The sequence below is a fragment of the Ptiloglossa arizonensis genome, chromosome 10, assembly GCF_051014685.1.
Source record: "Ptiloglossa arizonensis isolate GNS036 chromosome 10, iyPtiAriz1_principal, whole genome shotgun sequence".
NCBI classification, from domain to species: Eukaryota; Metazoa; Arthropoda; class Insecta; order Hymenoptera; family Colletidae; genus Ptiloglossa; species Ptiloglossa arizonensis.
The window spans coordinates 5,707,998-5,730,676 of NC_135057.1; the positions used below are offsets into that span (position 1 = coordinate 5,707,998).

Below are 22,679 nucleotides of genomic sequence, written 5' to 3' on the forward strand. Positions count from 1 at the left end.
CGTCGAAAATGTCGCTCACCACGATGGACGAGTGGAACGAGACCTTGTCAATGATTGGATTGAACTCGACCACGATGCTACCTAACGTTGTTTTGAACCCGACGAAGAGACACGTGACTTTCGTTTCTCAGGTGGTGCTCACCCTTGTGTACATAACCGGTGTAATCGGCAACGTGTCGGCTCTAGTCATTCTCTTTCATCGGGACAAGGTAATCCTAGCTCTCAGAGAAATTAATAAGATAAATACTACGAACACTCGCGGGGGAATTTAAGTGTTGGTAACCAATATCGATATTTACCTTCTCTAACGAAGTTTGAACAATCACTTTGTAAGAGGGACAAAAACGCTGTGAATTTCCAACACGAGGATTGAATACGCGTTGAAGTATTATTAAAAGTAGTAGCGGTGATTGCGTTTTCTTGCATATACTATATTCTGGGTGTTCAGAGAAGGTGAAATATCGATGAAGAGCGCAACGTAGACAATTTTCGTGCATCATTGATAGTTTGAACGATGGAGATTCTTTTGAAAGAAAATGTCAAATTGAAATGCAACAACGAAAGTGTAACAGTTTTACAATAGTTTTATAATATCTCCGGAAATATTATTCCTGCATCTAAATTCGCACAAATTAAAATCACCGATCGTAATTCTTCCGACGACTTGGAGAAATAACCTTTTTATTTTTAATACTCGATAAACGCATTTATTAACTTTTAGTCTTACGCGTTGAAAAAATCTTACTCCGATGCACAAACAATAAGATATACTTATCAATTGGATAATTAAGCAAAAAACAATTATTTCTCTTGTCCTCGTGATCAACATTAAGCAAGTCTGAATCTAGTTTCAAAATTTGCAATAATTATGTGGATAGGTACGTTTCAATATGCATAGTAATACGAGACTTAAATGTACCCCAATTAACAATCTTGGAATAAATTTTGGTTAGATTTCTGTGACACGAAGATACTTTACCAATGAAGGAAACTGACGTGAAGTTATAATTCACTATTCATAATTGTAAATATTACATTCGACAATTGAACGCATAGAATAATTGTGTACAACGAAAACAAAGATTGGAAGCTATGAAACGAACCATAATCTATTATTTCTGTTTCAGAGGAGAAATCGAAAACACTTACTGATGCTGCGTTGTTTGGCCACCAATGATCTCGTTGCATTGTTGGGAATGCTGGTACAGATGTATATAACAATTTACGTAGGCAGCGTAATATCCACCAGAGGGTTTTGCTCCCTTCGAGTTGTTTGGAGACTATTCGGTTTATTTAGTGGTTGTGTCGCCATCGTAATGGCTGCCGAAAGGTGGCTGGCCTTGACGAGACCCTTCGTTTATCAAAAGGTAAGTCACGATCCTAGATAACCCTGTTTGAACAATTTGAAGGATATACCATCGACAGACGTTCTCAATTATTCCTTTCTCCATATCACCTTCATACAACTTTCTTACCGTTGGATAATATCAACTTTCGAATTGTTTTAAAAGAAAGGTCCGACTGTACCGAATTAACGTATTCTAGTCACTACACGAAACAATTAGTAGATCGTGTTTCTGAACTATTCGAAAAAAATAATATAATTCCAGTAGTGGAAAGTATATTATTCGTGTAATGTTTTCATCGAACATTTAACTTGCATTATACGATAAAGGTTTTAAAGTATTAGATACTGTACTTTGTTTGCTGATAAAGTCATTTGAACCGAAATTATCAGAATTATCAGCGGAGATTGTACGGTTGATATTATCAGGAATGTAAGACTCATTTAAGATTCATTAAATTTGTTTCAACTCCAAGTAAAATTAAACCAACTGCTCTCACTTATATTATGTTGGCAATCCATTTAGCATTCCGGTATTTTCAAAGTATTGACCATATTCCTAAGTGATAATGTTTCTTGTCTGGATGATTCTTCGGTTATTTTAGGAAATGAAATCACCGATGTGTTTTGGCGTAGTTTCCATTAAGTATAATTAAAATTTCTTCAATGGTTGGCCAATTGTCAGTTTCAAGATCGGTAATTTCAGAGGGAGTGATGTTACGGTCGAACGACGTTGTATATTTTCGAAAATTATGATCTTCGGAAGTGACAGATTCGTAAATGTCAATAAAAGCCCCTGAAAAGATGTTGCGCATTTCAACGGTACAAATAAGTCCATAAAGATAAACGAGAAAGACGTTTCTCCGGTCGAACAATCTATATAGAATTTATCTGTACGTGATAAGGGTCACGTTACGTTGCCCGCACTTTGTGTATGGACCTGACCCATTTTTCAACGTACTACGTTCGTTCAAAGTAGTGTGAACATCGACGACACGGAGCTGTTTATTGATATTGTTGCACGTATTGAACGAACAGAAAAATAAAAATATTATCTCAAGCAATCTCTCAAAGAATCTTGAAATCTAAAACTCCATTTGGAAACTATCAACGACGGATGACAGATTCTTTTGTCTCAAAAATTCATACGCATTTCTAATGCAACGAATTGAACACACACTGAGAAAACTTAATCGAACAATTTAATTGTAACTCTTTCGTTAAATTTAACGGGGTTCTTCTTAGCGTAACGAACGAATATATTGAAAAACGATTGAAAATGGTAGTTTACTTGGAAAAAGCGATACCATTTATCGGTTTTTTACCGTAAAGTATCGGTCGTTCGTATTTCGTTGGCAGAATTAACGATTGGAGGGACCTTCGCATTGAAATTCTTGAGATTCCGTAGTCGTTGTAGCTACAATATCGGATGGACAGCGCGGGAATATTAACACTGTCACTTCGATGTGACCAACGGAGCGTTTGGATCAATTTGCGTCCTTTTAAGACGAGGGAGGAAATAATTATTTGAATCGACTCCGAAACCGTTGTAACCAACACAGTTGGACTACCAAAATAGCTTCCGTTTAAGTCCTCTTGAACGTAGTTACAATATTTGATAGACAGTTGAATATGACTTCGACTACAATTGAATGTATTGTATAATATATAAATGTACCATATATAGATTAACATTTTCTAAAAAATCAATGGGGCTGAATAACGTCAGCACTGTTATCTACGTGTACGTAAAATTTCACAATTCTTATCGGGGAAATATTTTCAGAATACTTTTATTCGATACTTCGATGATCACAAAAGCTCAATAGTTATTGTCAGAACGCGCAAAATTCTGAGAGAGTGATTCTGAAAGAGAGTCGAACCGTGTCGAGCACTCGATTTTTTAATGCTTTGTGTAGCTTGAAAATATTCGCTTCGATTTCAATATTCGTGGTGTTAGGATTATTTAAATAATTCGTTTTTAGAGTTGCTCAAAATATCGGAGCAGATCGAGGTTTTTCAAGACACTCGAAAGATTCAAGCGAAGCTTTCACGATTCATTGCCGAGTTTATGGATACTTTTCACAGTTACGCGCACTCTTATTGCAGCTGTAAAATAAAATAGAATAAAAAATAGTTACACCGAATTCTATAAATGGCTTTTATAGTAAACTACTCTATAGTAAACTACTAAGATCATTCTTAGTATTTAAATCACTGATATAGAAAATTACAGTGAAGTAGATTACAGTTCAGTGACTATATACGTTTTAATTTAAACAATTAGTTTTGTCGAAATATTAACTACAATAAATTCAATTTCTTGGATTACTCAAGTATTGTAAGAGATCTATTTTTTTCTAGAATAGGTGTAGATTTATTGTAAAAATGTTGGTCGATGTTACACATTGTTGGTCTATAAACACCTATAAGTGAAGATTAATAAATAGATGTATGAACGTCTCGACAGTATCGACTTCCTGTCGTTGCTTCGAGCCAAGAGAGGAAATGTTATGGGTTCACGAACTTGAATCGCATTGCTTTCAAAATGACGGAATAACAACACGTGTGGCATTACACTCTTGGTTCGTTGTTAAACTTTTTTTCCACGAATACTCGCGTTTCAACGCGGTAAAAATAATTTGTAAACGAATCCTGTAACATCCTTACGGACGTTTCGATATACTTTGCATCGTTGCTAGAATTTTTGCAATTCTCATCGTAGGTACGAGCGTTCACAATATTTCGAGGAATTATGATTAAGGAAGGTCAGGGGTCATCGAAAGACGCGAGTTTACCTCGACGTAATGATAACCAGCGATAGCTCCGAAAAGACCCCTCAAACTGTTTTCTGAGAACCAGAAGCTACGTGATCGGGAACATGTTGCTGAATCTACAAGTTTTCCCGACGGTTTCGTATTTTGTTTCATTTAGAAACGAAATCGTTCTTTAACCACACTGATTACAATTGTATCCGTCACCTTGGTGTGAATAACTCGTGACCCATATTGTGACCCAAATATGGCCACGCGTTACACCTCCACTCTCTTCGATCACTGTACTCAATCCTGTACTTCAAATGGTTTCGATCGTTGTACGATTTGCGACTCCTCACTTCGTGTTTCAATTATACTCTTTAAGTACATTGCAAACATTTTTGCGATAAACAGTGTGTAGATTCAATTTTCTACCGAAGAGAAAAACACGATGAATTTAGTACGGTATGCGTACAAGTGTAGAAAATTGTAAAATTTTTCAGTGCAATATTTTTAGACGGTTGGTTTAGATTTTTGAACTAACGGTATTAATAATGTTGCAATTTATTAAGGTAGCGACAGTAAGAAAAAAAAGTGATGACTTTGATATTCTGTTGCTCAGTCTCTGGCAGGTAGTTTCGACTTTTGACGGGCGACGATTCAAGGTCAGAGAAATTAAAGTAAACCACACTCTTGCGAATGAATCTTAAAAAGAATGGTTTTTTTTCTTTTGGGATACGTGTAACCTCGCACGTACAATGCTTTCATTTATCTCTGGACCGTGTATGGATGAAATTCTATGCGACAATGTTGTCTGGTAAACTATAGTTTTCAGTTGATAAAATTATCTTCATAAGTGGAGACTGTTTATCGATTAGCACTCAAGGTTTATGCAAACTGTTTTGTGCATACAAATTGCACACGTTTAATTATACAATAAAATTGGGTGGCACCTTTCTCGAAGGAAATATGTAATTTAATTAAATTAAGTTATTAATAAAGATATATAAATACCTGGATAGATTTTTACATAAAATTTAAAAATATATGCAATATAGAATAAAATTGTGTACCCATTTGGGTAAAGAATAAACGAATCCCGTGTGTAGAATAATTTATGCATCCAGTAAGTAGTACAATAACAAAATAATTAATAGCCAAATTGTTATATATTTTGTAGCTGAATCCATTTTGGATCGTGCTTGAAAAAAAATTGAGTTCAATCAGAACAAATAAATAATAGATTTTAATTTGAGTTTAATTATAACATTGTATCCCCAATATATTATTTTCTATTTATATATTTACGAAACTGATGTTTATATATTTCTGGATTTTAAATCTGACGTAGAAAAAATAATTAATTTAAAATGGTTAAATATTGTATTCTTCTGAAGAGGATCAGATTCAACTTTTATAAAACAAAAATTACTCTTACCAACCCTCTTAAAAAGAATCTATTTTGACAATTATTGTAGGATTATCTAAATCGAGAAAAAAGGAATTGATCTTCACCGAGTCGATACACGGTCAAAGTTTAACGTAGAAAATTATCGTAGGTATACAAGATAGAGAGATAATTTACTATATAAATTAGTTCAAAAACAGCAAACATAGCTCGTACGTCTAAATTCAAGATTGTTGAGCCCACAACGTTACCAATTCTTTCCCGAAACACTGGAACAAGAACAAGAAACGATCTGTAGCAAAGTTCAGTGTACCTTAATCTCGGAATCTAGTCTATCGTCCATCCGTATCTGTTTCCGTTTTAACGAACGATCTATCCTTAAAAATAGACGACAATCGAACATTCGATTTAAAGCAAATTGGACAGTAAACAGCCTATAAGATCCCGAGCTTCTTGTTAGTATCTACCCTTGGGAAGCTTCGATCAGCTAGGGCGTCATAAATTTGTAACACGATAGAATTCACCTCGAGCCAAGGTGAAGCAACTCCTGTATAAAATATAGGGCAAACCGAAGATCATAAAGTGGGCTGACCAAGAATTAGCGATGCGTGTAGATTGGTATTATCGGTTCCCTCGAGCATATACCAGTTTCTTATAATCTCGATGACGCTTTGATGATGCGTTCGATGAAAAAATAGGAACCTACGGCCAAAGTAAACTAGACCACCCGATCGAGTAACGTGTGAATTTATCTGTTCGTGGTTTCGTGTGACCTGCGCGATGTGTATACCATCGTGGCAACAGAAGTATTACCCTGTTAGGTTGTTCGCGACATACACGCGGGAAGAGTCTATTCAAATCGACGACAAGTGATTCACGACACGGGAATGCACTTTCGCGAGCAACCAGACTCAATATTTCATTTTTCGCCGATCTTGCCCCGAGAGTAACTCGGAATCTAACCCAAGAAACATATTTTCTGCTCGATCGTATCTCCATGGAACGCGGTCACATAAACAGGAATTCGAAGTTCGCGCGCCTCGCGAATCGAAATTGCATACGCTTCGCATATCTTGCGGTGAAGTTTCATTTTTCAGTCTGTGTACACCTGCAGAGGGAAGAATTTTGATTGAGATTCGTTTGACAAGTTACACGTGGGAGAAAGTATCTCGATGAATCGTGAAAAATTACAGTATCTTCTTCGTCTTCCGAGTATCACATTTATCGAGTATCGAGGTATTTGTAAAGTATATAAAAATGAAATATGAAAGGAATCGATCGTTCTTTATTTTTTTCGGGTTAGTAGAAATCTACTCTTAAAATGGTCAAAATGAAAATTCTTTCAATCTTTTTAGATATATTTAGTATTCGAATAATTTTAATTCGGTTAACGAATAAAGGATTACGTCGTAGACCAAAGATCTTTGTTTATTTGAAGCTTTGAGCGAGCATTATTGTTATCTTTATTTTTCTTTTAGATACGAGTTTTTATGTCGTACAAGGGTCGACAGTTAAAATTTTTCATTGGTTTTGTCGAGTGATTTATCTTGAGTTCAATTCAAGATGCTATTATACTTTAACAAAGGTGGAGTTGGATTTACGAGTTGGAATATGAAGTTACACTGAGCATTTATGTGTAAAAGGCTCTCGTAGGCAGGACAATGCAATGGTCCTTAACTAAAAGCGATTGATACTGTTAAGCTGATTCTCTGGTCCAATTGTGGCGAGTGACAGATCCGTTAGCGTCATTGTCGTAACCTTGTTTTATATTATCGTCGATAATCGCAATTGATCGCGATTTTATTATCACCCAATTAATAGTCTCTTTGCTGGAGGCTGTGATGACGTTATTTTGCAACTTTATAGCAGTCAACATCGGTTACTCTGGATCTAACATTTCTTTTATCGAACCATAAATCGCTCGAGTGTTCAAACATTTTATTTTTCGTTGAATACATTCTGTACGGATTTTGTCTACACGGTATCGTTTCCCTCACGGGAATATTTATGATTATGGCTCATGGGATTTTCGCCCGAGTACGAGTACCTCGTATTGCTCACCACCTCGAGTGGGAAAGTGCAAAAATATGATAGCAAGAATTATGTTCTCTCCGCTATAAAATAGGCATAAACAGAGTTCCGCTAATGCTTTTCCTTTTAAACTGGAATTTAGGACAAACAGCTATCTCAGGTTTCCTAACATCACTACGAGACAACGTACACCATGACGACTATTCCTGATAGTTCTCTAGTTTAATAATGTGTATTCATAGATAGGAAAATTGTATTACCAGGAAACTCTTACTAGTAAATTCGATAACATTTTATTTTCACATTTTAAAGCGTGTATTATCCATAAATGACATTTTTAAAAAATTTATTTCATTTACTGCAAAATTATTTTCAAAGGAAAATTTATTTCTTTTAACTTCTTTCGAAGAGAATTATTTTTTTCAAAATTAAACCAATAAAACTCCTTTAAGAACTCGCCTAAAGAATACAATTAATTACCAGAATACAATTAACATCGAAATACAAAACGTAATTTTTGTACATTACTACAAATAACGAGTGTAATTATATATCGTTCGAGTAAGATTACACCACGTAAATATTTTTTTTGCAAAGAGCAGTGAGTCGTCAAAGAATTTGATACCCGCTGTTCCTTGACGTTGTATCGTACAAGGAAGAAATTACCCAATCTTCGCTAGGTTCGATATTTTCGGCGTAACACTTGTAACATCAAGCTCTTCCGATTCGCCTAAAACAATGTTTTCTTTGATAAAAAAAGCAACTACGACGTAGAGTATAACGACTCGCCGTCTTTCATATTCAAGGCTTCTCGAATCTCTTAACTTTGAAGCATTCGGTAGCATTGCTCCCGAAATGTCAGAGGTGCAACGTGTCAATGTGAATTGACAGTGCAAGTTTATGTATGTCGCCTTTCGAGTCAAAGTCGACCTATTTTGCTAATATCAATAATGCAACGTTATTAACTTCGACGATCAGGCGGATTACTACACTGTGTCGTGTATAAATGTTAACGGTATTTGAAAAATTTTGTTTTCAATGAAAAAAGAAAAGGAAGCTGTTATAGAACGTGCTCGTACAAAATGGTCTGTTTTTGCTTTAATTCCAAATTATGGTTATACGTGGAAGCAACAAGTACTGGGATTACCTACGTTGCAATCGAGTGCAATTCTGCAGAGATCTCGTCGTTGCATCGTTGTCTCGATTTGAATGCATTTCCACGATGAAAGATCATTAGACGTACTACAGGTTTCATCAAGCAATGTGTTTCTCAAGTACAAGGAAATTTCCTCGACAATTTGTTGCTGATACAAGTACAAACTAGTCGTCATTTGCTTGCTATATTAAATATGAATTTCTAATGTCACGTGTACCTTAAAATCGCAAGGAAGTGCATTTTTATAGATATTTCAGCTCATTATACAATTATGTAAAAGAAGTATTCCTGTATAAGGAAACTTAAAGATTTTAAGATTTAAAAGAATAACGCTACTGTCATAGAAGAATATACCACATAAATATATTTTTCTTCTCATTAAATAACCATCAAGAATTTTTACCATTTTGCTAATATCATCGTTGGTTACCGAAATATTAATTCGAAAGATAAGTCACTTTCTTTTTAAAGACATCACTACATAAACTATTATAATGATTTATTCAACGAAATCAATGAAGACTATTTTTCTATATATTTGAAGACCGTATATTTAAACTTCCCAGGCGGAGGAAACAATTTTTATACTAATATTATTTTCACATCGGCCGCTTTAAGTCGTTTTGCCCTGATCAATGGATCCCAAAGGGTTAAAGCTGAGAGTACAGTACACCAGAGGCGATGGTGTTCGTCCAATGATTATAGTTTCTATTTTGTTTGTTTCCACTTTGTCTTCGTTCACGGATCTTTTATCATACCCCTGTGAAACGACCTTACATTCTTCTTCCTTGAAAGCACTTAAACAACCACCTTTGCAAAGGGTCGGCGAAGAATTACTGGCAACGATTACATCCCTTCTTTCATTTCTCAGGGAAAGCAATTCCAGGAGAGCCGAGTGACGACATTATCCGTCTGTTTGTCCAAGATGTAAACCCAAAAATATTCACCACGAGAAACTAGTTATTAACGTAATTTCCCTTTTTATTCGAAGGTATTGTTACATATTTACATCTTTACTTCGTTACGCTTTGGCTTACGACATACGAGTTCAACGCGCGTTAGGAATTACTTTAATTAAATAGCGGCGAGGTTGACGAACGATGTAGTAAATATTACGTTTTATGGTCAATCTTTGCCGATAACTTATCGATCGACCCAATAATTATAAATAGAGCACTTTTGCTACGAATCAATAAGTATTTTTACGCTATCTCACAATATGGGTATTGTGATGTTTAGGGTGACATGCATGGAAATGATTTCTCGATCGAATAATAGGAGGTCGCATCCGGATAATTGGTTCATTTCATCTGAGCTAATACTCTAGATAAACTAAATTTAATTGGGTAATTTTGAGAATTGTAATATTTGGCGAATTAATTTAAACAATTAAAATGTCTACCAGTCGTACCAGTTGATTCAATAAATTTGATGAATAAGAATTCGGATAACCAACAATAGTTTCGATGGTAAATACTTCAGAAGTATTGGAATATACAGTTCCAATTTCAAGTTTATAGGATAAATGGTTTCTGTGGAAAGTTATCCTCAAGTTTCAGAAAACCTGTTTCGAGAAATACACATTTAAAGTTTAAGGATTGGTGCGTAGGGACACGTTCCACTGAATAAGTCAGATATTGGTTACTACTTCGAATTTTATTTCAATAGTTTAGATTATAAAAGATCGTTTTCTTGAAAACAAGGTGGTATTTCTTCTTAATCTTAATACACGAAATAACACTGAATCGAGAGTAATCTTTTACGCGTATACATTGGTCCTGTTCGGATACCAGATAAAAATCATAAATAATATTTTATTCGCCATTGACGAATAAATATATTCCATTCGAAAGAAATTTATCTAAATAAAAGATTATTCGAATAAAAAATTATTTGTGTAAGAATTTATCCGTAAATTTATTCGAATAATTCGGATAAAAATCATAAATAATATGTATTTGCCATTGACGAATAAATATATTCGATAAATATATTCTATTCGAAAGAAATTTATCCAAATAAGAAATTATTCGAGTACAAAATTATTTGTATAAGAATTTATCCGTAAATTTATTCGAATTACAAATAATATTTTATTCGCCATTGACGAATAAATATATTCGATAAATATATTCTATTCGAAAGAAATTTATCCAAATAAGAAATTATTTGTATAAGAATTTATCCGTAAATTTATTCGAATTACAAATAATATTTTATTCGCCATTGACGAATAAATATATTCGATAAATATATTCTATTCGAAAGAAATTTATCCAAATAAGAAATTATTTGTATAAGAATTTATCCGTAAATTAATTCGAATAATTAATTCGGATAAAAATTGTTTCGTATGATATTATATCGTAGATGATCGAATTAAGAATGATCCTTAACTGCGCAAAGTCAACGAACTCGAACGTTGCGACGCGCGACGAAAAACGTTGGCAATCGATTCGATTTTAATCTGTCTTGAATTAGTCTAACGCGAACGCCCTCTCTTCGCGAGATTTATGACAGTCATCGTTGTCTTTAATAGTAAACAGTGTCGGCCGTTTATTTTGCATCTCAGAGATGCGCAACCTAAAATAGGTGAACTTAGGGTCGCGTAGGCTGTACATTTAGGGTTATTGGACTTCGAGACACCATCGCTAACCTTGAATCTTTTTTTAGATTCTTTACGGATGCGTCGGAAGAAATAGGGATCTATTGTCCCCGCTTGATGTCATTACTTACGTCAGAGAAAAATATTTCGTCATCTGTATAGGCAATTTTCGTCGAAATTCTTGGCAGCCAATGAATACGTCTGTCCTACGTCACACTTTGTTGATTCATTTTATTGTTAGACCTAAATCAAATAGAATGTGTACGAAGTTGGTAAGACGTTGAATCGATCTTTAGATTGAATAAATTGTGTAAATACGTCAGAATTACATCGTTCCACAGAATAAAACGTTAATATTATACGTTTATGTTTGTTGAAATAAAATTTAGTAAAAGTATTGTTGGATGTATGTACTTCTAATGTATGTACAAAATATTTGCATCGAACATTTTGTACTGTCAGAAAATATTCGAAAATATCAGTATCTTTTCTCGACTCAAAAGGTGACGTTTCTCTTTAAGGTGAACAAATTTGAGTTCGCTAGATTGGTTAAAGCAGTCTGGCAAACGATAGATACGGATTCCAGATCCTGAAACGTAATCAATCGATTCTTTCTCTCCCTACAGTTCCTATTTTCTCTCGATTGCTTTTTCTGTTTTGCTTTAGCTGTTCTTCCATCACCACACCTTCAATGGCGTAACACTTATCGCAACCGTGCCACTTAATCTGTGACACGCATATGTTTTCCAGCAGGTGACGTATCCGATAATTGTACGTTGTATGCTGGTACTTTGGCTGGTTGCCCTGGCGTTGACTAGTTTTCCAGTTTTGGGCTTTGGTTTGTACTATAAAGGCGAGCGATGCGTTCGATACAGAGAAGCTACCGAACCCGCGGACATTGCATACGCTTACGTTTGGTTCATTTTCGGTGAGTATTCGATTATTAATCTTAATACACGAAATAACACCGAATCAAGAGTAATCTTTTACGCGTACACATTGGTCCTGTTCGAAACAAATTTATCCAAATAAGAAATTATTCGAATACAAAATTATTTGTATAAGAATTTATTCGTGTGTATTCTTGGATTTTTTTTTGAATTTCACTCTAGAAGAAACAAAAATCTTGCGTTTTCCAAAGGAAATTTAAAATACAGTGATTCGAAACGTTTTTTCAAAGAAAGGAATAGAATGCTTGGAAGACATATTGAATTATTGGGCATATTTTAATCGTAACATCTGTTACAGAAGTTTCATCGACGAATAATTTGTTTATAATGATAAAAATTCAGTGGACTGATTATTGACAATTTTACATATTTATATGAATCGATAGACTAAAGTCAAAAGGGTTAATGTGAAAATTTACTCGTTTCAATTAATAAGTCATTAGTTTCGTAATGATTTCTGAAAATATAAATTTTACGGTTAACTGTATCCGGTTTAATTACGATTGTACAATACAGGAATTTTTCTGAAAATAAATTGTGCGTTGTTTAGAATATTTAACGAATTAGAGATTTTTGTAATTATTTTTTATTAAAATTCGTAAATATATTTCTGTGTAAAATTGGACGACTAATCGAAAGATTACACAGATGCATTTAACAACGAATATCTCTGTGTATTGTTCATAGCTACGACAATGAGAGCTTTATGCATACTAGACCCTTTGTTGAAACTATCGCAGCAATCGCGTACGATTTTTAAATCTTAACGTAATTTTCATTCTATCGGAGACACTAAATAAACAAAGAGAGAACACTTTCAAAATTAGTATTTCGTACACTGCTCGAAACAATTACAGTTTCACACTTGTGGATAAATTCAACTGACGAAAGAAATATCGTGTATCTAATACAATAATATTTTCAATCGTATCTTTAACTCATGAAGCACTTCAGACAGAACAGTAAAATAATTTCCATAAATAATCAATTTATTCCGATCAGTGTACAGTTTAGTGGTAATTATACTTAGACTTAGATTTCCCTGAGGTATATCTAACATAAATTCCCTTTGGTAATCGTATCGAACAACTTATCGTTTGACCTTTCCCACTAATGCTTTTCGGTCATCTCCAGAGTAAGTACACTGTATTATTCTTAAAACAATTACACATAAATCATTTCTAATAGCTATTCTCCAACCTCCTCGTGCATATGTCACATTATTAACTTATCCAAGAATATTATTATACCTACTTCAAATATGACACATTTCACCTATAAATTGTTCATTACCAGAAAAGAAAATTCATAAACATCCAGTGTCTCTGTAATAAAGTGTCTGATAAAATTCCACTTATACTCTGCAGCGACAGAGCCAATTAGTCTTCCAAGGTTCTCGAAAGACTCTCTTCAAGATAGGCAATCACGTTGCTCTCTCTGCACCCCACTCTTCACTACATTGCATTTACAAGACACTGGTGCAAGCCTAAAAACACACGCTCTCTGCATTTCAAAGAGGGCGTCGAGTGGTGCGACAATAGTAGACGTGGTTCGCGTCGGACGAGTGACCTTGAGAGGCCAATTGATTCAACGGCGACTGTAGCGGCGATAGTACATCGAATGATAAATGTATTTCCATATTAAGAGACTCGATGACCGTTTGTAATTCCAGGAACAGGCCTCTGTCTGTCGATCGTCTGGTGCAACTTGGCCGTTTCCCGAGCACTTAGCAGGTTGAGCCGGAAGGCTGGCGCTCTTCGCCGTGTAACAAGATCTTCCTCGAGGGCGAAACCACTTTTGACGATGGCTGGTCCACCGTCGGAAGTTGTCGCAACCGCCGAGGAAAGGGCGTTCGCGAGGTTGATGGCCGTGCTATCAATATCGTTTGTTATCTGTTGGATGCCACAAATGGTAAGCTACCGTCGAAACGATTGATACCATTTTCCGTAACGTCGATCTTACGATAATCGGGAGCCTCTTGGTTGCTACTATCGTCTATTATTATCGTCATATTATTAACAATTAGAGTTTATCTATTTCAAATGTTTGGCAAATTAAAATTCACAAGAATCGTCGATATTTACGTACTCGAATATCGTTTGTACAACTTCGATGGAAAGATCGAGATTCGTGTCTCGAATGCGCGAAACTTTTGAAATTTTATCCATTTCGATGGAACGATTTTTGTGCAATTTTTCACATTTTTTCTTCTGGGTTAGCAGCTTTGAATCTTGGTGCGATAAAAATCGGAAGTTTTGGAGTTTTATGTGTAAGATTTCTGGGATTATTGAGATATTTATGTGTAAGATTAGAGGGAATAGTACAGTTTCGTACGATTCCGTATTCTGATTCGTGCAGGTTGTTTCCCCGTTAATTTTGAACTCATTCAGTTGCTGACCGAACCGGTTATCTCGATTCCTTTCTATCGTCATGCGAGAATCCATTTCTCATTAGAAGCGATGATTTAACGGCCTAAGAAATAGACCGTTTCGTTCCCATTTAAAGGATTCACTTTCTCTGATAAAAAGTAGCGAATCTTTAGAGCCAACGCGAATTGCGCGCGCGTTATCACAAAGTGCAATTTATGTTTCTTGGTACTAATTAAAAATCGATTTGTCTGTATTACCCTCGAACGTATTGCTTCTCATATCACGTGAGAATATCTCTGTTACGTTATATTACTATATTCCTTCCATTGAACAAACAACAGATTTATCGAAAATTTCGAACAAAGTATACATACTGAAAGTATATATCATGGCTCTAAAAAATATTTCCACGCTCTATTATAAGGAAATTCTTCTTACCTGTAAGACTGATTTTAATGAAAGTTTGCGAGCATAGTAGTGCATATATAGAGACATTTTTTGTCCACAGGAAATTTCTTTAAGTAGGTGAAATCAAGCCTCGAAGGTTTTAACGTTCTTTTTATTCTTTTTAATGAAACTTCTCTTGAAACATTTTTGCAATGGAATGATAGAACACTAAGAACTGAACATTTTTCAGACGATAAGTTTTGCTCTCTTTCACACTATTATGAAGTTGTATTTAATAAATCGAAGAGAAAGTGGCACTATAAAGGCTGATTTCAGACGATTGAAGACCTCGCAACGGCTTTCATTCTCTTTATAACTTCCTGCGAGGTGCAACAAATATTTTCTCACAAAAAATGTTCCTTTTATAGTGTTCTACATTGGTGCTCTTATTTCAAAAGAAATAAAGGAATGTTGAATTTTTCGATCTTAATTTTATCCTCTCGAGAATATTTTTCGTCAATAAAAAAATTCCGTCATATGCGTCCCAGTATATTTTATATACACGTAAACTTTCATCGAAATCAGACTTGTAGGTTAGGGGAATTTCCTCATAATGCAGTGTACAAATACTCTTCTTGATCCACTGTAAATCGGTCGGGGGATCGAAATCGAAGAATTAAACGATGATGAATTTGTACTGGACGGTTCCCTCGATGTTTTCTCGAAAGTCGTCATTGACCGTAAATTTTGGGCGATGAACCGTAAGCAAAACAAGTCTGGAGGCTTCCGGCTACTCTCATTTATGGGAAGCAACGAGGTTTACGTGACGCGCTTGCCGAAGATACACTCGACGAAGATACTTACTCCTACGCCTATCGAAACATCGATAAAATTTGCGGTCGTGTCGATCGTGACGTGCCTTCGAATTCGAGCCGATAATTTTTCACTCCCCGTCGCGTGTCATTCTTAAATAATTGTCGATCCGGAGATTCGTCGTTTAATCTTTCCTTCGAATTCAATCTGGTAAAATATCTCCAAAATCGAACGTGCAATTTTCAGCGATGATTCGATAACTTTTTGCTCGGTTATTTACTCGACGCTTCAAATTTTTAATAAAGGAATAATAATTCCGAAGTAATAAATAATTTTTGAACTTATAAGTCGGACAAATTTGTCGTTAATTGGTTCGTTTCGTACGTTAAATTCGACTCTTGAATTGTAATTGTACTGAAAGGTTTGACGTGTTTGATCTTAATTGCAATAGAAAAACAAAATTTGTTTATGATTGGTAAGTCTCGTTGTGCTAGATATGCATCGAAGTGACTGAGTAATTTGAACGAAAACATATACACGTGCACGTAGAAGTCTAGACACGTGGATTAAGTGTCACTATAAACTGTTAGCTTCGAATCCTCCTCTCTATCGTATGTCTTGATTAGAATAGAGTAATAAATTATTGGGTTAGGTTTTCGAAACGATACCATTAACTGTAAGCATTCACGATTCGTTGAACCGTAACAGGAAAATCGTTTCCAGATGATAATATCGAATTACACCTGACCTAGACAATATTCTGACGAGAATCGATAACTCAAACACGAAGTTTTGTACAGTTTAAATGTCTTCGATTTCGATTCCCTAAGTGATTTATATACCTTCGGTCACACTTCGTTCGAAGTCTCCGGTAAATCTGGTGTTTGTTCAATAGAAGGAATATAGTAATACAGCGCAATGGAGGTGTTCTTACGTGATACGAGAAGCAATACCTTCGGGGGTAAACATAGCCAAATCGATTTTTAATCACACAGGGTTCTACAGACCTTGGTGTGTTTAGGCTCTTAACGGACGTCCAAAAATACACAGAATTTGACCCTGGGATCCTTGACTCGTGACATTCAAATACGCAGTCGTATTCACCCCTTCGCTGATTTTACGAGCTATGTCGACCACCGAGTGTAGGTTTTTTTTCTTTAATCTTTGCATACTCGTCGTTCCAGCAGACCTCGTTTATCGTATTAACTCGTAACAGCGGATCTCGTGTTCATAGCTTCTCCTTCGTGTTCTCGTACGACACCGAGTGTACGTAATTGCTTTATGGAAGATAAAAATTGTACAGGGTTAGTCGATTCAAAGACATTTCGCTCGAGACGGAGCGAAGAAACTATACAAACGAGATCTCGACGAACGAATCGGGTTACCAATATTCGTGTCAACGAAGAAGAAAGGATTTTCAACGTTCAAACAACCGCATTCCTGCCAATTTTAACACAATGTAATCGCGATACATCCTGTCGGCGAGAATACAATTGCACCGAACAATGCACTCGGTGCTACGTTGCTCGCATACTCACGAGTTCCTTGCGTTTCCTTCTTATCCGACTTCGGATCTCGTTGGACGGTTCCTTCGTCCAACGATTTTCTTCGAATCGAAACCGTTCGAAAACCGTGCCGGAAAAGTCGACCCGAAAATAACCGATGCGAATTTTTTCGTTCGGATACAAGTTGTTTGGGATTGTGAACGCGTGTACGATTGAATATCAATACAAACGATTCGCCAGCGCAAAGTTGCAAATAGTGACGCACTTCCGCCGACCCGGACGAACGCTGGAAACAACAATTCAGTTTGAAATATCCTCACGTACGATCGATCACGACATCCGCAAACGATCGTTGCTCGTAACATCAATGTTGCCTCCGCGCGTCAAACAAAACCGGACGTGGAACAACGGCAACGAAATGGCGGGAAAAATTTTCCATCAACGTGTTGCCGAGGACCACTGCGTTCCTGTCGTTGACCCTACGCTCGACACGTGGAACTTTTATTGACTCGCGGGACACCCAACGCTCGATGAGGGCGATGATACAATTATTTTTAGCTGGCAAATATAAAATACAATACGTTTCGCGACACGTATTGCGTTACGTTTAATAATATCGATCGAAGTGTCGTTGCACGTCGTACGCATCGGGAGTTTGTCCAAACTTAACCGAACTTCTTCGAACGAGGTGTCTGGTAACGAAGCTCGATAAGGCGACTTGGAACTTACCGACTACTAACAAGTATTTTCGTTAGGCTAACGAGAAACGTTTTGCCACGTTTGACTACTTTTCCTTTGTATCGCCCTCTGCTTTATCGTACTTTGGTAAAAAAGAACCTACACCTGGAACTTCGACCCTTTTAAAGTCTTTGAAATTTGTTACATTGTACAGGTTAGTGTTAATTCTTAGGATTAAATATTAAGTACAAATTTTGTGATACAGTCTTGTAACTGTAAACGCAAAACTCGCGTGATTGTTTTTTCTTGATGTATCTGGACTGAAAATATTGATTATTGTAAGTGAAAGTCATTACTTCGTGTGAAACAATCAAAATCAGTATAAATTGTAATATGTGTATATAAAGCTATAAAATTAACTTTTCAATAATGGCGAATTATAAGAATTGCTAAAACATAAACATTTATTGTACACTACTCCCCTTAATTATTAGTCACGTTCTTCCACACTAGGCAGAATTAGATCTTTCGTTTATTAAATCAAATTAATACAATATCAAATAAGATACTTAACTCGTTGAGGTACAGTGAATTAAAAATATTCCACCTTTTCAATTCCTTTATATGCACGATGGAATATTTTTCAAAAATTAATATACTGCAACATAAGTTACATATTAATATCTCGCTTTGCAATTAGTCTATTTTTTAGTTTTAGTCATTTTTACAGTTGCAAATGGTATATGTAACTAGAAATCGTGATTTAAGCTCCCCGACAAAGGATGTTCGTTACAAATACATATATTGCTGCATTGTGTCGTTAGATCTCCATTCCATTGGCACAATTCGCTATACAATTGCCTCAGGAGGCGATGGCTGCGAAGAAAGCGATTCGTATGTTCCACGTAGCGGCTGATATTCTTCTTTGTATTCACTTCACCCTGGACCCGTACATCTACGTGCTGTTGAGGATGCCTAGGCCGAGATTCCCTCTTCTGAAACCCCTGTGCAAGATCTGTTGGCCAGGCAGAAGCCGGTCGAGTTCGTTCACTGGTAAGTGTTGCCTCGTTGAAGTGCAATTTGTTTGCTAGTGAATATTTAAAACGTACAGGACAAGTCACGGTTCTGAGACTAGTAGACAGGAGTTTCAAAAATTCGATAGAATATGCAGTTTTCGAATAAATTTATATACAAAATACGTAGAAGAGTTGATGGATTTAAAAAAATTATACGCTGATTCTAATAAAAAGAGAGTAAAAATTGTGATCTCATAGGTAGATAAATCTTATTAGCTAATTCGAGCATTTTCTCTGTCATGATTTCTTCCAATAAATTGAGTAACTCAACCTGTGTACTCTTTGGATATTGATGTGACATTAAAAAACATTATAAGCATGATCTTGATGATTTATGTTCTATTTTTACCGATGTCGGTATATTGGTATATTCTCGATGAAAAACAAGTTTTCGACGAATTTTAAAATCACTCTATAGCTGAAAAGAAGATGTATTTCTTAAATATCTCTCGAGGTTACTATCTTCGAAAAGTATCCCCTTTTAAGTATTTATTGTACACGAAATGGTCAATTTTATAACGCGTAAAGTTTTTCACAATTTAATTACTAAAAAGTGGTAGATATTTCGTGAATAATTTTAAAAGAAAACGTCAGATTGCGAAACAATGGAAACAATGAACCGAAGTTAAATTCCATAGTTGGTAGACAAATTTTCGGTTGCAATATATGAATGTTTAAATTGAACAACGTGACCTATTTCACAACGATCGAAGTGTTTTGACTCTGCTGAATTATTTTTTCATAAATAAATATTACTTTCAATAAAATAAATGAAAGTATCGTTGAGAATTCAACCATTTCGTGCAACAATGTAATACTTAAAATATGTTGTACATTGGTTCTAGTAAATTGCACATATGAGAATGCAATTTGATATCAAACTATAGAAAGTAGGTAAAAAATATTTTTTAAAAGGATTTACATTTAATTATATTCTGGTCGATAAGAGTACAGAATTGAGTACTTAGAAGCATTGTTGAAATCTTGACAGATAGAAAATATTTTTTAAAAGGATTTTCATTTAATTATACTTTAATAACAGTACAAAATTGAGTACCTAGAAGCGTTGTTGAAATCTTGATAGGTAGAAAATATTCTTTAAAAAAATTTACATTTAATTATACTGTGGTCGATAATAGTACAGAATTGAGTACTTAGAAGCATTGTTGAAATCTTGATAGATAGAAAATACTTTTTAAAAGGATTTTCATTTAATTATACTTTAATAACAGTACAAAATTGAGTACCTAGAAGCTTTGTTGAAATCTTGATAGGTAGAAAATATTCTTTAAAAAAATTTACATTTAATTATACTGTGGTCGATAATAGTACAGAATTGAGTACTTAGAAGCATTGTTGAAATCTTGATAGATAGAAAATACTTTTTAAAAGGATTTTCATTTAATTATACTTTAATAACAGTACAAAATTGAGTACCTAGAAGCTTTGTTGAAATCTTGATAGGTAGAAAATATTCTTTAAAAAAATTTACATTTAATTATACTGTGGTCGATAATAGTACAGAATTGAGTACTTAGAAGCATTGTTGAAATCTTGATAGATAGAAAATATTTTTTAAAAGGATTTTCATTTAATTATACTTTAATAACAGTACAAAATTGAGTACCTAGAAGCTTTGTTGAAATCTTGATAGGTAGAAAATATTCTTTAAAAAAATTTACATTTAATTATACTGTGGTCGATAATAGTACAGAATTGAGTACTTAGAAGCATTGTTGAAATCTTGATAGATAGAAAATATTTTTTAAAAGGATTTTCATTTAATTATACTTTAATAACAGTACAAAATTGAGTACCTAGAAGCTTTGTTGAAATTTTGATAGGTAGAAAATATTTTTTAGAAGGATTTACATTTGATTATAATGTGGTACAAAATAAAAGTACATAAGAGTACAAAATTGAGTACCTACATGCATTTGTGAAATCTTAATATCTATTTATCATTTATTAACGTTTAATTAGCACGTGTTGACTTTAACGATCCATACGAGCGAAGTTGACATTGATTAAAATAATTGACAGGCACCACGGATCATCATGGCAGCAGCGGTGATCCATCGACGCCGATCACCGAGACACCCTCGACGCCTGTCAGCGAGGATCACGATCCTCATTTGGTGGCGATATCCGTCTGAGACAGGCTCCAGCGAATGATCTTCATGAAACATCTCAAGACACGCGACGTTACTCGCGTTTGAGAGAACGTTCGAAGATCTTCGCTCAACACGAGAGGATGACGCTGTGAAATTCTATCGATTGACACAACCCGACGTCGAATCGAAACTTTTTTATTAATCGACGAATTTAAATGGTTGAGAATTGAACGATCGTTATCGTAGTCGAGTACAACGAGGATATTCACAAAAAGGTTTCAAATCAGCACTTTTTTTTTCTCACAGAGAAATTTTAAGATTCTAAGATCGTGCGTCGAGTCGTTGACGGACAAACGAATTCGTCGACATTGATACCTCGCTGATTTTTCGCGTACAACTTATTTACCAATTGTCTGTACACTGTTCTCAACGTTTGTGTTTATCGTGCTACATTAGTTTTACAGGTCATTTGTACTAATATCGTTTACGACAAAGGTATCGTCATTCTTTGTATACGTATCTTACCATTTTTCAGTACGATGTTCAAAGAATATACGGATCGCTGTATTAGAACATCAATTAGGTTACCAGAAAATCGTTTACGACGAAGATTCTTGTTCTCTCATCCGCAGTTGTCTCGGCGGTGGAAACGAATTAATAGCATTCCAAAGAGTAGAGTTATTAGCAACGCGGTGCAATAACTTTTTCGACGGACGTACATTACTCGTTAACCCGTAAAGTTTCAGAATGTTTCAAATTTATGCCCGGCGAAATACGAGGAGCTCTACTCGTTTGCAGTTCGTGCAAGTGGGAGTGAGTATTGTTTGGTCGCGCGATACTTTCTCGAGAACAATTAATGCTACTAACGATTACGTTTTAAGCAAGTCGGAGAAGAAACACCCCGTAACCGTATGTCTCGATGTATATTACTTCTGTAAAATTTGCGTAAATGTATGTCTAGTCAATAAATTAATGTGAGTGTGCAGTAGATACCTACGAGCGAACATAAAGAGTGAATATTTACCAAAGTATTCAATGTTAAAGCGTATTTAATCGTATGTACAATGTACGTTCTCAAATAGAACCTAAGGGAAGAGCACATGTATATGTATATTTTTTTGAATATATACACAACGACGGAAATACTTATATATACACAGAATAATGTTATCGACAGTTTAACGCATACGTAACAAATGTTACCGTAAGTCGTGGCTTTATCACAGTTGCCGGTGTAATTCATAGTCATCATATATTTAACAATATTTTACTGTGTTTGTGTAAAGTATCAATAAATTTTAATTACTTTTTTTTTAATGTGACCTTGAAACGTTAACGTTACTCTTACCTTTATTATTATTAAGCTTTGTATTAAATTAACGTTTCCCAAAATGTGAGATTAATATTATTGTTAGTAATTTATGATTATCATTCCCGGTTATAGCGAATGTGTAATATTATTTATCATTGTGTCGATATTTATCAA

General features: G+C 35.0%; 1 protein-coding gene across 2 annotated transcripts; it reads left to right on the forward strand.

Annotated features, from left to right (window-relative positions):
* LOC143151957 (prostaglandin E2 receptor EP3 subtype) lies at positions 1-22,553 on the forward strand. Of its 2 annotated transcripts, none has more exons than XM_076321507.1 (6): positions 1-209; positions 1,128-1,367; positions 12,052-12,229; positions 13,924-14,162; positions 18,828-19,056; positions 21,123-22,553. In XM_076321507.1, the coding sequence occupies exons 1-6, from the start codon at positions 9-11 to the stop codon at positions 21,233-21,235; spliced, it is 1,200 nt and encodes a 399-aa protein (XP_076177622.1). In that variant the 5' UTR covers positions 1-8; the 3' UTR covers positions 21,236-22,553. The 2 variants fall into 2 exon arrangements, with proteins under 2 accessions (XP_076177622.1, XP_076177623.1); XM_076321508.1 differs by having other exon boundaries at positions 12,055-12,229.
* Positions 22,554-22,679: the final 126 nt, after the last annotated feature.

Coding starts and splice junctions, on each gene's coding strand:
- LOC143151957 (XM_076321507.1), top strand. CDS start 9: ATGTCGCTCACCACGATGGACGAGTGGAACGAGACCTTGTCAATGATT. Junction 14,163..18,827: donor TCTGTTGGATGCCACAAATG/GTAAGCTACCGT, acceptor TTGTGTCGTTAG/ATCTCCATTCCATTGGCACA. Junction 19,057..21,122: donor CCGGTCGAGTTCGTTCACTG/GTAAGTGTTGCC, acceptor AATAATTGACAG/GCACCACGGATCATCATGGC.